At 36.7% G+C, this 14665-nt stretch overlaps 2 protein-coding genes across 3 annotated transcripts in view; one reads left to right on the top strand and one right to left on the bottom strand.

Moving 5' to 3' along the window:
• Positions 1-14665, top strand: part of ARHGAP10 (Rho GTPase activating protein 10) — a 317186-nt gene that overhangs the window by 145850 nt on the left and 156671 nt on the right. The window lies entirely within an intron of this gene.
• Positions 773-1287, bottom strand: LOC116866572 (40S ribosomal protein S24-like). Its single transcript, XM_032855555.1, has one exon. The coding sequence runs from the start codon at positions 1265-1267 to the stop codon at positions 875-877; it is 393 nt and encodes a 130-aa protein (XP_032711446.1). The 5' UTR covers positions 1268-1287; the 3' UTR covers positions 773-874.

Here is a 14665-nt window from a genome sequence, read left to right as displayed (position 1 = left end):
GGGCGCCTGGGTGGCTCAGTGGGTTAAAGCCTCTGCCTTCGGCTCAGGCATGGGTTAAAGCCTCTGCCTTCGGCTCAGGTCATGGGATTGAGCCCCACGTCGGGCTCTCTGCTCAGCAGGGAGCCTGCTTCCTCCTCTCTCTCTGCCTGCCTCTCTGCCTACTTGTGATCTCTGTCTGTCAAATAAATAAAACCTTTAAAAAAAAAATCTGGTAACTGTTTGGAAACTCAGAGGAAGGCTTGCCCACGGCAGAAGGAATCATAGGAAGCCTTGAGAAAACATACTGAGATAATCCTTTAAGTCTAGTTCTCAACTGTGAGTGTTTGTGTCTGAAGACACTGAGATTGTCACTCCTAACATTTAGTGGATGGAGGCCAGCCCTGATGCTGAATATCCAGCACAGGACAGTCCTCCACAACACAGTATCATCTGGTTCAATATATCCCTGGTGTGGCTGTTGAAAAGCCCAGCTTTAAAGAGTTTGTAAAGGTAACAACTCCAACACATTTGTGGAATTGAATGCAGTTGTTGTTATTGTCATTGTTGTTTTCAATGACTATATTTATGGGATATATATTTCAGTTAAAAAAGTATAACCGCTTAATTGGTTATAGTTCAGGGGATGAATAAAGCCAGAATGTGAAGGGATCTGTCAGGGCTGATGCATCATTCAAGAATTCTTAGATTCTACTGTAGAGAGACTAGGAAAGGAAGTCATTTTATTTTATTTTATTTTATTTTATTTTATTTTTATTTTTATTTTTTTTACACATTAACATTCTTAGTTTATTAATCCTCTCATGAAAAATCTGCACAATCACCACAGATAAAGCCACTGCAGCATCTTTACTCCTTCTGTTGTCCAATCTCCAGCTCACTTTTTGCCAGCACCAACATTGGCTTTCGCTGTCCCCCTGACTTTCTTCATTCTGTTCTTGCGTTCTTTTCGCTGTTTTCTTGAGGTCTTTTTCTTCTCATACAGACCATGTCTTGCAAGTCTATGTTTGGGTTCATTTTTCTTTGCATAATCCAAGGAATCATAAATCATGCCAAAGCCAGTTGTCTTGCCACCACCAAAATGGGTTCTGAATCCAAATACAAATATGACATCTGGTGTGGTCTTGTACATTTTGGCTAGTTTTTCCCGAATTTCTGTCTTAGGTACTGTTGCCTTTCCAGGATGAAGGACATCAATAACCATTTGTTTGCGCTGAAGTAGACGGTTGGTCATGAACTTCCTGGTCCTGATAGTTACTGTGTCGTTCATGATGGCTCCCGAGTTTCAAGCACCGGAGAGAAAAAGAGCAAAGGAAGTCATTTTAAAAGAATTTAGGTAGAGCTGTTAGAAAATGAATTACATAGAATTAGAGACAGCATTTCTTGTCTATGAGCTTCTTGTTTTTCACAGTGTGTAAGATTTTGCCCTAAAGATGGTAGTTGATAGTGGCATACTGAAATTTTATTATACTTTTAAAATTTTATTTTATTTAAATTCAGTTAATTAACATACAGTGTATTATTGGCTTCGGGGGTAGAATTTGGTGATTCATCAGTTGCATATAACACCAAGTGCTAATTACATCACGTGTTCTTAATGCCCATCACCCGGTTACCCCATTCCCCCACCCCACCTCCCATACAGCAGTCCTCAGTTTGTTTTCTGTGGTTAAGAGTCTCTTATGGTTTGTCTCCTTCTCTGATTTCGTCTGGTTTTATTTTTCTCTCCCTTCCCCTATGCTACTTTTGTTTTGTTTCTTAAATTCTACCTATGAAATCATATGATAATTGTTGAAAGACACATTTTGTATTGGTTCCAGTTTTTAAATGGAAAACTAAATTTACATTAATATGAATTTGTTCTTGAAATACTTGCTGACAGACATTGGAATGTGGATCATAGTGCAGTTCTTAGCTTTTGTGGATAAAGTTGTAATGAACAATTGTATAGAAGTATGGACACATACTTTCATTTCTCTTGGATAATTACCTTGGAATGAGAATGCTGGTGTGTGTGTGTACGTATATATTTATGTATATTTGGCTTTTTATGAAATTGACCGTTTTTTAGGGTAGTTTTCTCCTCCTACCAACAATGTATGAGAGTTCCAGTTGCTGTACCCCCTTACCAAGCTTGGACTATGGCAGTCTTTTTCTTTTTAGCTAATTGTGGTTACTGATGTTAAATAATTTTTCATGTGCTTTTTCTGTTTCTTCTGTTATGAAGTGTCTATTCAAATCTTTTGCTTATTTAAGAAATTATGTTGTTGATCTTTTTGTTATTGGATTGTAGGAATTATTTTAAGTATTCTGGATACAAATCCTTCAACAGATATTAGTTATGAATAATCTGGCTTGCCTATTAATTTTTGTAAGTGTTCTTTGATGAGAAGAACATCCTAATTTTGATAAAGTTGAATTTATAAATTATTTTTAAAGATTTTATTTATTAGAGAGAGAGAGAGAGAGAGTGCCACGTGTGAGTGGGGGTAGGGGCAGATGGGGAGGGAGAGGGAGAGAGAATCTGAAGCAGAGTCTGAGCTGACCTTGGAGCCTGACTCTGGGCTCAGTCTCACCACATGACCTGAGCTGAAATCAAGAGTCAGAGACTCAACTGAATGAGCCACCCAGGCACCCCTGAACTTATCAGTTTTTTAAAAATTTTATTGATAGAGCTCTTTGCTCTAAGAAATCTTTATCCCAGTATTATGAAGATATTTTCCCATGCTTTCTTAGAAAAGTTTTAAATTTGTTTGCAACCTGTGAAGATTTCGGGTGGTGGTGTGATGTGTAGAGAGTGAGTGTTACTTATTTTTTCTTATGTAGGTATCTAGTATTTCTAGCACCATTCAATGAAAAGGACTGTGGCGCCATTGAACTGTTTTGGCATATTTGTCATAAATTATTTGACTGTGTGTGTAGGTCTATTTCTAGATTCCCTCTTCTGTTCCATTGATCTATTTGTCCTTTGCCAGTTTTACACCGTCATTATTTCTGTAACTGTATAGTAAGTCTCAAAGCCAGTTGGGAGTCTTCTGTTCTTTTTCAAAATTGGTTGGCTATTGTAGATCCTTTGCATTTCCATATAAATTTTACAGTTTATTTTTACAAAAGCCTACAGTTCAATATCACCAATACAGAGTTTTAATAATTCCTGAGTAATTACCATTTATCTATTCTTTAATTTCTCTCAGTAATGTTTATAGTGTTTAGGGTTTATGGGCACCTTCATTAAATTTCTTTAAGTATTTTATGTTTCTAAATGTTATTTTTAAAGAATAAGTTTTACTTTTCATTTTCCAAAGTACTGTTAATACATTAAAAATGCACTTGGTTTTTTTTGTCCTACAATATCGCTGAGTTGACTTATTTCTTCTTCAAATGTCTTCATGATTTTTTTATGTACACAATGGTATCATGTGTGAATAAAATAGCTTTCTTTTGGATTGAAGCTGTATGTCTTTTATTCCTTTACCTGTCTTATTACAGGGCCAATACCTCTAATAAAATAATAAAATGATATTGGAAATCTTAACCTTATTCCTAATCCTAGGGGAAAAGCATTTATTATTTCACTATAAAATATGATGTTAGCTGAAGATTGTTTATAGATGCCTTTAACATGTTGAGGAAGCTTTTATCTATTCCCAGTTTTAATGATGAATAGATACTGATTTTGATCAAATATTTGTTATTGTCTATCAAAATGATCATTAAATATTTTTCTTGAACCTGTTAATGGGTGAATTACATTAAATCTTCTAAGTTAAACTAACATTGCATTCTTGAGTTAATTGTACTTGGTCATGATGTATTAACCTCTTTATTTTCTGTTCATTTTGCTAATATTTGATTGAGGATACTTAAATGAGAAATTGGGTGTTATGTTCTTTTTTTGTAATGTCTGTGTCTGATTTTTGATATCAGGGTTATGGTGGCCTCAGAAGAGAGTTGGGAAGTTTTCCATTCCCCTCTACTATTTAGAAATGTCTGTGTAATATGGTATTATTGTCCCTTAAGTGTTTCAGAGAACTCACCTGTAAAGTCCTCTTGGTCTGGCATTTTCTTTATGGGAAATTTAAAAATTACAGTTGAAGTTTAGTGAGTAAAGAGGTGTTCAGATTATCTATTTTTCTTGTTTTTCTTTTTTTGCTTAATTAAAAAAAAATTTTAAATTTAATTTGTGTGTGTGTGTGTGTATTCCAAAATTCATTGTTTATGCACCTCACCAGTGCTCCGTGCAGTACATGCCCTCCTGAATACCCACCACCAAGCTCACCCAACCTCCCACCTCCCTCCCCTCCAAAACCCTCAGTTTGTTTCTCAGAGTCCACAATCTCTCATGGTTTGTCTCCCCCTCTGATTTCCCCCAACTCACTTCTCCTCCCCCTCTCCCAATGTCCTCCATGTTATTCCTTATGCTCCAGAAGTGAAACCATATGATAATGGGCTCTCTCTGTTTGACTTATTTCACTGAGCATGATCTCCTCCAGTCCCGTCCATGTTGGTACAAAAGTTGGGTATTCATCCTTTCTGATGGAGGCATTATACTCTTTTGTATATATGGACCATATCTTCTTTATCCATTCATCTGTTGAAGGGCATCTTGGCTCTTTCTACAGTTTGGTGACTGTGGCCATTGCTGCTATGAACATTGGGATACAGATGGCCCTTCTTTTCACCACATCTGTATCTTTGGCATAAATACCCAGTAGTGCCATTGCAGGGTCATAAGGTAGCTCTATTTTTAATTTCTTAAGGAATCTCCACACTGTTTTCCAAAGTGGCTGCACCAACTTGCATTCCCACCAACAGTGTAAGAGGGTTCTCCTTTCTCCACATCCTCTCCAACACTTGTTGTTTACTGTCTTGTTGATTTTGGCCATTCTAACTGGTGCAAGGTGGTATCTCAATGTGGTTTTGATTTGAATCTCCCTGATGGCTAATGATGATGAACATTTTTTCACATGTCTGTTAGCCATTTGCATGTCTTTTTTGGGGAAGTGTCTGCTCATGTCTTCTGCCCATTTTTTGACATGATTATCTGTTTTGTGTGTGTTGAGTTTGTGGAGTTCTTTATAGATCTTGGATATCAGCCTTTTATCTGTAATGTCATTTGCAAATATCTTCTCCCATTGCATGGGTTGCCTCTTTGTTTTGTTGACTGTTTCCTTTGCTGTGCAGAAGCTTTTGATCTTGATGAAGTCCCAAAAGTTCATTTTAGCTTTTGTTTCCTTTGCCTTTGGGGACATGTCTTGAAAGAAGTTGTGGTGGCTGATGTGGAAGAGGTTACTGCCTATGTTTTCCTCTAGGATTTTGATAGATTCCTGCCTCATGTTGAGGCCTTTCATCCATTTTGAGTTTATCTTTGTGTATGGTATAAGAGAATGGTTGAGTTTCATTCTTCTATACATAGCTGTCCAATTTTCCCAGCACCGTTTATTGAAGAGACTTTTTTCCACTGTATATTTTTTCCTGCTTTGTTGAAGATTATTTGACCATAGAGTTGAGGGTCCATATCTGAGCTCTCTACTTTGTTCCACTGGTCTATGTGTCTTATTTTTGTGCCAGTACCATGCTGTCTTGGTGATCACGGCTTTGTAGTAAAGCTTGAAATCAGGCAATGTGATGCCCCCAGTTTTTTCTTTTTCAGCATTTCCTTAGCATATAGGAAAGCAACTGATTTCTGTACATTGATTTTGTATCCTGCCATATTACTGAATTGCTGTATGAGTTCTAGTAGTTTGGGGGTGGAGTCTTTTGGGTTTTCCATATATAGTATCATGTCATCTGCAAAGAGAGAGAGTTTAACTTCTTCTTTGCCAATTTGAATACCCCCTTTTTTTTTTTTTTTTTTTTTTTTGTTACCTGATTGATGTTGTTAGGACTTGTAGTGCTATGTTGAACAGCAGTGGTGAGAGTGGACATCCTTGTTGTGTTCCTGATCTCAAAGGGAAGGCTGTCAGCTTTTCTTCATTGAGGATGATATTTGCTGTGGGTTTTTCATAGATAGATAATATGAAGTTGAGGAATGTTCCCTCTATCCCTATACTTTGAAGAATTTTAATCAGGAACAGATGCTGTATCTTGTCAAATGCTTTTTCTGCATCAATTGAGAGGACCATGTGTTTCTTCTCTCTTCTCTTATTTATTTGTTCTATCACATTGATTTGCAAATGTTCAACCACCCTTGCATCCCATGGATAAATCCCACTGGTCATGATGGATAATCTTTTTAATGTACTGTTGGATCCTATTAGCTAGGATCTTGTTGAGAATCTTTGCATCCATATTCATCAGGGATAGTGGTCAGAAATTCTCCTTTCTGATGGGGTCTTTGCCTGGTTTGGGAATCAGGTTAATACTGACTTCATAAAAAGAATCTGGAAGTTTTCCTTCTGTTTCTATTTTTTGAAACAGCTTCAGGAGAATAGGTATTATTTCTTCTTTGAATGTTTGGTAGAATTCTCCATGGAATCTGTCAGGTCCTGGTCTCTTGTTTTTTGGGAGGTTTTTGATCACTGCTTCAATCTTGTTACTAGATGCTGGTCTATTCAGGTTGTCAGTTTCTTCCTGATTCAGTTTTGGAAGTTTGTAGATTTCCAGGAATGCATTCAGTTTGTCTAGGTTGCTTAACTTATTGGCATATAGCTGTTGATAATAATTTCTGATGATTGCTTCTATTTCCTTGGTGTTAGTCGTGATCTCTCCCTTTTCATCATAATTTTATTAATTTGGGTCCTATCTCTTTTGGATTAGTTTGGCCAGTTGTTGATCTTTCTCATTAGTTTTTATAAATTGGGGTTTCAAAGAATTTATTTCCTTGAAGCTATTGTCTCTGTTAACATGCTTTTCTTCGTAGTATTCATTTCTTACTACTTCATATCTGTAGGATCTGTAATGGTACTTAATTTTTTATCCCTGCTATGGGAATTTTTGTTTCATTTTTTTGTGACGTCTTGTCTAGAGCTTTATCAGTTTTGTTAAAATGTTTTTTCAGATAACCCATATTGTTCATTTTATATTTCATTGGTTTCTGCTTTTATTTTTATTATTTTATTTTACTTACTTTGGATTTAATTTGTCTTTCTTTTAATTGCTCCTTAAGATAAAAGTTTTGATTTTCCATTTTATTTTTGAATGTAGACTTCTTTTCTGAGAGAGTGCCTGTTGCAGGGGAGGGAAGGAGGGAGAGTCAGAATCTTAAGCAGACTCCACATCCAGCAGGGAGCCCCATGCAGGGCTCAGTCTCACAACCCTGGGATTATGACCTGAATTGAAACCAAGAGTTAGACACATAACTGACTGAGCTCCCCAGGTGCACCTGAATGTAGACATTTAAATTTACAATTTTTCTTAAAAGAACTGCTTTAGTTTGCATCCTACTGTTTTTTTTCATCCTACAAACTTTTATGTATTCTGTTTTTATTGTAATTCAGTTGCAAATATTTTTTTTTTTTAATGTGAATAGGACATAAATGTTGAATTTTAACCCAGGTGTTATTTGGGAATACATTTTACAAGTTCCAAATGGTTGGGGGTTTTTCTGTGTGTACTATTACTGTTTTTCTATTTTTTTTTAAATTATTTTCTGTTTTTCCTTTATATTCTTTTGGTCAGAGAACATACTCTATTTTATCAGTACTTGGAAGTTTATTAGACTTGTTTCACTGCCCCAAAGGTGGTCTATTTAGTAAATGTTCTATGTGCACTTAAGAACAATGAGTTTTCTGGTATTGTTGGATATAGTGTTCTCTAAATGTCATTTCGATCAAGTTAATGATAGTGTTGCTTGACTTCTATATTGTTTTGATTTTTAAATATTCTCTAAGTTACTAAACTAAGGGTGTTAAAATCTATGATTAGAATTTGCCAATTTCCCTTTAATTTTGCCAATTTTTTTTCACATATTGAATATTTGAGATTTGAACGTTTGTGCATTTTTATGGTTATTACATCTTATTGATGAAATGACTCTTTTACTGGGATGCCTGGGTAGGTCAGTTGGTTAAGTGTCTGCCTTCGACTCAAATCATGACCCCGGATCTGGGAATCGAGACCCATGTTGGGCTCCCACTCACTGGGGAGTCTGCTTCTCTGTTGACCCCTCCTCCCAGTTCATGCTCTCTGTCTCTCTCAGAAAAAAAAAAAAGAAAGAAAGAAATGACCCTTTTATCATTATGAAATGTCTGTTCCTTCTAATCTTTATTTTGAAATCTACCTTGTTTGATATTGATGCAGCCATTGGTATATCTTTTTTTCTTTTTTTATCTTTTTCCTTTTACCTGTATGCCTTTATGTTTAAACTTTGTTTTTTTATAAGTAGTGTGTTATTGAGTCCTGATTTTAAAAAACCTTGCCACTTAGTCTTTGCGTTTTAGTCAAGGTTTCAGTTAATTTATGTATAATATAATTACTGATTGTATGAGTTTAAGTGCACCACCTTGTTGTTGTTGTTTAAAGTAGGCCCCACACCCCGTGTGGAGCCCAATGTGGGCCTTAACCTCACAAGATCTGAGATCAAAATCTGAGCTGAGATCAAAAGTCAGACAATCAGTTGAGCCACCCAGATGCCTCTTTGTTTTGTTTTCTATTTGTCTTATTTTTCTTCTCCTATTTTGTTTTCCTTTTAGTGAATGGAGTCTTTTAATATTCCATTTTCTATTTCTAGTTATGCTTCTGTGTATGTACATTTTTAAATCTGTGTACACTATGAACACAATATACATTACTATTTTTACTTTATGAAATCACTAATTAGTAATCTTTTAAAAATTTGATACTTTGTGTATGTGATTATCTTTTTAAAAAATATCAATATATTTATCCATTTTGATTTTGTTCGTTTCTTCCTATAGAACTGAGTTTCTATCTTGTGCCATTTCCCTAATTTCCTTAGGCTAAGTTAATCTAAGCATTTCATGTAATGCAGATCTGCTGGAGAATTCCTTCATGTTTCATCTGTCTGAAAATGTCTTTATTTTGCTTTCATTTTTGATAGATGTAGATTTCTAGATTAATAGCCCCCCCCAACCCCAGTACTTCAAAGAAGTCATTCTGTTTTCTCAGGCCTCCCATTTTTTTTTTTTATCATCATGATAAATCATCCATCTTTCTTATTATTCCCCTGTATGTCATCTTTTTGCTACTCTTAAGATTTTTTTTTTTTTTTTTTAATGACCTGCATAGGTGTGGCTTTCTTTATTTTATCTTGCTTTGGGTTCATGGAAGTTCTTGGATATTTGGGTTTATATTTCATAGCAAGTTTAGAAAGTCTAAGTCATTATTTCTTCAAATACTTCTCCATTTTCTCTTTCTTCAGTTTCTGGGATTCCAGTTATATTATCTCTGACCATTTGGTATTTGTTTTGGTTGTATCTGCAGTATTTTAATTTGTGGAAGTGACTGAGTGATGACGTGGACAAACTAATAGCACTGAAAGACCATTTATTAAGAGTTTCCAAGAGAAGAGGGCATGCCATGCCACATAGGACCACATGGGGAATGCCAGGTTTTGGTCAGGAGTCAGGAAGGAGTGAGAAAAAAATCCCAGACCAATCTTTATTGGGATTTTCACAGAAAAGGCAGGGCAGAGAAGGAGAAGCAATTTAGGACTGGCTAGTTTGAATAATATTGGCAGGCTGTCTCCTCTAGGGGTGGTTGTCCTGGGTGACTTAGGGCATAGGAAATAGTGCCTCCCTGAGTGTAAGTTAGATAAAGGAGATGGTTGCAGACACTGACTCCAGACTGTTTTTGTTTTTTTTTTTTTAAAGATTTTATTTATTTATTTGACAGACAGAGATCACAAGTAGGCAGAGAGGCAAGCAGAGAGAGAGAGGAGGAACCAGACTGGTTTTTTGCATATGAAAGGTACCCACCTGAATTCTTCATCACTGTTTTTTATTTTCTATTTCTTGCATATCCATTTGTCTCTTTTTAGTAGTTTTCATTTCTTTGCTGAAATTCCCATCAGTTTATGCATGTTGGCCACCTTGTATGCTGGATCTTTTATTTATTTAAGATTGTATTTATTTATTTTTTTAAGATTTTATTTATTTATTTGACAGAAATCACAAGTAGGCAGCGAGGGTGGGGGGAGAAGGCTCCCCGCCGAGCAGAGAGCCCGCCACGGGGCTGGATCCTAGGACCCCGGGATCATGTCCCAAGCCAAAGGCAGAGGCTTTAACCCACTGAGCCACCCAGGCGCCCCTGGATCCTTTAATGTACATATTGCCATTCATAGGTTCAGTCTGATTTTTTCTTCCTCTAATATCTGGGCTATTTCTGAGAGTCTGGTTCTTTTAACTGCTTTGTCTATGTTCGGTTACATTTTCTTGCTTCTTTGCATGCCTCAGAATTTTTTGGTTGAAAGCCAGATATTGTAAGAGAGCAGTAGAAAGAAAGAAAGTAATATTTATGACTGGGAAAGGATATGCCCTTTCTTCCGTGGGACTGCTAATGTGCAGGGCTGTCCCTTTAGTTGGCAGTTGAGCTGAGAACCTATGTTGTTACTTCATTTAGATTCTGTTTCTCAAGGGTCCATGTGATTTGAGAACACCATCAGATCTTCTCTGGAGGTTTTTCTGCTCTGCCCCTCATACTTAACACACAGACCTCAGGGGATGGGGGTGGTTCTCAGCTCTGCTCTCCTATTCCTCCTGAGCACTTGGTGAAATCCCATGGGAGGGAGTTGGAGGATGGGTTCAGATTCTTTGTGTCTCCGTTTTATAGGGATTTGAAACCATCACACTCACCCATACTCTGCCTTTCAAACTCCAGTTCTACTGTTGCCCTCCTCTCTGCTGTCTTCCTCGTTGTCCTGTTGCTTCTCAAAGGATCAAAGTAGCTGTGTGTACATGTGTGTGTTTTCTCTTTAAGAAAGGGCTTGTTGCTGTCTGCATTTTAGTTCATTAGGTTTTGTTTTGTTTTTGCATCTTCAGTTCTGCAGTCTTCATTTGAACACTGATTTCATAGGTTCTCCATCCTTTTGTGGTTAGGAAAGAACTATGTTCTCTTACAACTTTCTGCGTTCTAAAGTAGCAGTTCTCTAATGATAAATGGTTTGAATTCACTTTTAGTAGAGGAAATAATCATACTTCTAACTGTATCAATGCTTACTTCCTCTATTTGAAACTTTTCTTTCTTTCTTTTTTTTTTTTTTTGGTGGACAGAAGAAAGAAGTTATTATAAAGTTTTCACCCTTAGTAAAATCATTCACCTTGCTTTGATCATTTCTGGAAAAATGTAAGATTCATAGGTTGGTACTAAAAATTTTTCCCCCAGGAATCTTTCTAAGAAACTGATTATGACAGCTATGTTTCTATAACTTTAGAAAGTGTTTGGTTTGGCTTTGGCACTTTCCCCTTCTCATAGTAAAATTTAGTGCAGGACTTACAACATGCCAGCTGGTTTTTTCCTTTTCCTTTTCAACATTCATCTTAGAACAACATTAGAATATTCCTAATTGTTGCCATTGTAAGTTTTGATAGCTGCTTCTTAGTTTGTTCTCTTAACTTCTCTATTTACAAAATCTCATTAATTGGCATCTCATAAATGTCTTGTGGATGTTTCTATTTCTTACATTTTCTTAATTTATAAGCTCATTGAGCTATCATAGAATATAAGGAAAACAAAGGTCTTCCACATGCTTTGATTGAACTATAAAAAATGCAGTTGAAAGAGAATTAATAGATATGGGGTCAAATGTAGAATACAGATAATAGGTCTCTAGACTGCTTCTCATGTGTGGGCCTCCATAGTGCTCAATAGTGCAGAGTGATGCATATTTTCTTAACGAGTGAAAGAAAAAAGATGAATTGCTGATTTAAGAACAAGAACTTGCTTAACCTCAGTGTTTTTCTTCAGATTTCAATTCTCTACCTTGTGCTCTACAGATAACAGTTATGGTTTTAACAAAAGAAAGATAGACTATCTGGGCAAGTGGTGCTCTTTTCCCCTATTGGTTTTTTCTTTATGAAAATCACACTGTTCCTTTTGTATTTGCTAAGAATTAGTTTTGCTTACTGTGTGTGGTAAATTACTCAGAGCTTAGCAGAATGCCTGGCACATATGAGGTGCTTAGATGTTAGTTTGGTTGAAATGAATTTTCTGATGAAGAAGAGAATATTGTGTCCTCAGCGGACCACATAGTACACGGTAGCAGTGATGTTACCGTAGCTTCTCCATGGAATGAAGATGCAATTGGGAATACTCTAGCACACTAGAATTTTCTGTTCTTTGCTATCCATATATTCACTGTGTCGTTCTATGCATCCAGTAAATTTCATGAATAAAACATGTCTTTATTTCAAAAACTAAGGAATTTTTATGGTTTGGTTTAACAGTGAGATGTTGTTAATATTGTAGTTTAAAATGTGTCCACTGTTTCTTAAAGTCTCATATTTGCAAAATGATTTCCTAGCAATTGATGAGTAAAAGAAACTTGAGAATTTAAAAATATTTAAAGCGTGTTTTATTTTTTACTTTTCCTACACTAGTGTTTTAGAGGTGAGGGCTGAGCCATGGGGGATGAATGTGAGCCATCTCTGTGATAGGATGGGAACCCAGCTTTATGTAGTATTAGTGACTGATCCCTGTCTGTGATGTTACAAGTGTGAAGTGTTCTGAACATGTGTACTGTGATGAATTCATTCTCAAAGGGGGAGTTGTTTTGAGTTACCATGCGATTATTTGTCAAAATTCAAACAAATAGTTTCCTCTCCTTGTAGGTGATAGATTTCTATTTAATCTCTCATCTTTCAATGAGGGAGTTTGTTTTCTGCTGTATTCCATGAAGGGCTAGGTGGCTCACGTTTGAGTCATTGTGCTTGGAGACAAGGCATAGAATAATACTTTGGTTTTTATGCTGCATTGGGGTATTATGCAGAAGTACTCTGGCTATTTCACTGGCAGCCTGGCAGTTTTTTTGTCCTCCCTTGCTTCCTGTGCGACCTGGAATTCTAGTTCACGACTCTTGACACTTTTCATCATTCAACACTTTTTTCTTATGTTTCAAGTTACCAGAACCAGTCATCGTTTCTCTTATCCAACATCTCTATTTGCCTCTCTACATGAATATCCAGCCATCTTTGTGTAGTAAATGTTATTTCCCCTCACATATGCATGGAGAATCTTAGGGGGAAACAAAAAAAGTAAGTAGAAAACATAGGAATCTCATCAGGCCTCCGTGTCTGTTTTTGTTTTTGTTTTTTAGGGTAAAGGTATTAAGTCCTTATGTGCTACAGTTGTTTTGACTTTCATGGAATCTCTTTACTATTTATTGTATTAAATATTTCCTATTTATTTACTAGTTATTGATGAAACATTGTAATCGACCTGTCCTTCACTGTTGATTTTGTTGTTGGTGGTGACGCCTAGAGCATAGAGAAGCAGCCTCCTATTTCCAAGTTCCTGCGTATTTTCCTTCATCTGTGCCTTTCCAACTCATCCCCTCATTCTGCTAACAAGCCTCTGAAGCCAGCTCTTGCCTGTCTTCAGTCCATTTCCACCCAGCAGCTGAGTTCACATACACCTTCAATCGTGTTATTCCCCTACGAAAAACCTTTGGTGACATGTAGGATAAATCAAATCCTCTGCATAGCCAAGGATCCCTTTGTGACTGGACCCCCAGGCTGCTTCTGTAGCTTTCCCCTGTGCTCCTCTCCAGCTGGGTGGGAGAACAGTTGATGAGGCTGACCCAGCTCCTCCAAGGTATGTTCCTTCTCTTTTGTGTGCTTTCTCAGCTTGGGGGATAACTCTGGCCCTGGTTGCTCTGACATGGCCCATGTATCCTTAAGGCCTCAGGTTAAATGTCCCTTTCCCAAGGAAGCCTGACTTCCAGGGCTAGGTAAGATCTTTCTCTTTCTTAACCCCCTATAGCACCTTGAATGTTGAAATTTCCTCTGAGACTGGCAGCCGAATTAGCCACAGTCAAGTCTTCTTGACAGCAATTGAACTCAGTCATGTCTTCTTGACAATTGAACATCATTGAAGTTGAACACTTTTGTATTTGGGCATACATCTTCTGATGTCTTTATTACTCCCTCTTTTTCTCCTAGGTAGCTGACTTTTTGCAGGACTCCGTATAATTGCAATTAATAGATTATTTGTAATTTTTTTTTTAGCCGCCTTCTTTCTCTCGTTAGACAGTAAGCCCTTTGTGGGTGGGAGGCCCAGCTTAGGGCCTAGCCCATGGTAAGGTATTCGATAAATAATGCCCAGCGCTCCTGGCACAAGATCTAAAGCATAGTAAGCACTCACTCGTTGTTTATTGAACTGAATGTAGACTCTGTGTCTTTCTGTGATAGAAGTTGACTTGTTTGGCCTTCTGTCCCATTTTCTCTGCTTATTTTGCCATTCCTGGACTAGAGAAGCTGTCCGCTTTCTATTATGTATTTGCTACCATATCTCATTTTACATTTTATATTTTTGTTCCCTTAATTACATACTAAATGTTTGAATACATCTCTGTTTTAGAGAGATATCTAGATATTTTTCCTTCTTGACAAGAATGGAGCATTCTTGCAGACGTGAGACCCCCATATGTAAATATTGTTTTATCACTTAAAGAATGTAAAGAAAAACATTCGTGCCATCTGAAGTTTTCCCTCACAATTTTAATTAACTCCCTTGAGCCCAGTGTGGGTTACTAAGAATAAGGGCCAAAATC

This window comes from Lontra canadensis, unplaced genomic scaffold, assembly GCF_010015895.1.
Source record: "Lontra canadensis isolate GAN:19392208 unplaced genomic scaffold, GSC_riverotter_1.0 scaffold10, whole genome shotgun sequence".
Taxonomy (NCBI): Eukaryota; Metazoa; Chordata; class Mammalia; order Carnivora; family Mustelidae; genus Lontra; species Lontra canadensis.
The sequence above is the reverse complement of the archived record's forward strand: the minus strand, read 5'-3'. Positions and strand labels throughout refer to the sequence as shown.

Excerpts from the sequence above, each read along its gene's own strand:
- LOC116866572 (XM_032855555.1), bottom strand. The coding sequence starts at position 1,267 with ATGAACGACACAGTAACTATCAGGACCAGGAAGTTCATGACCAACCGT.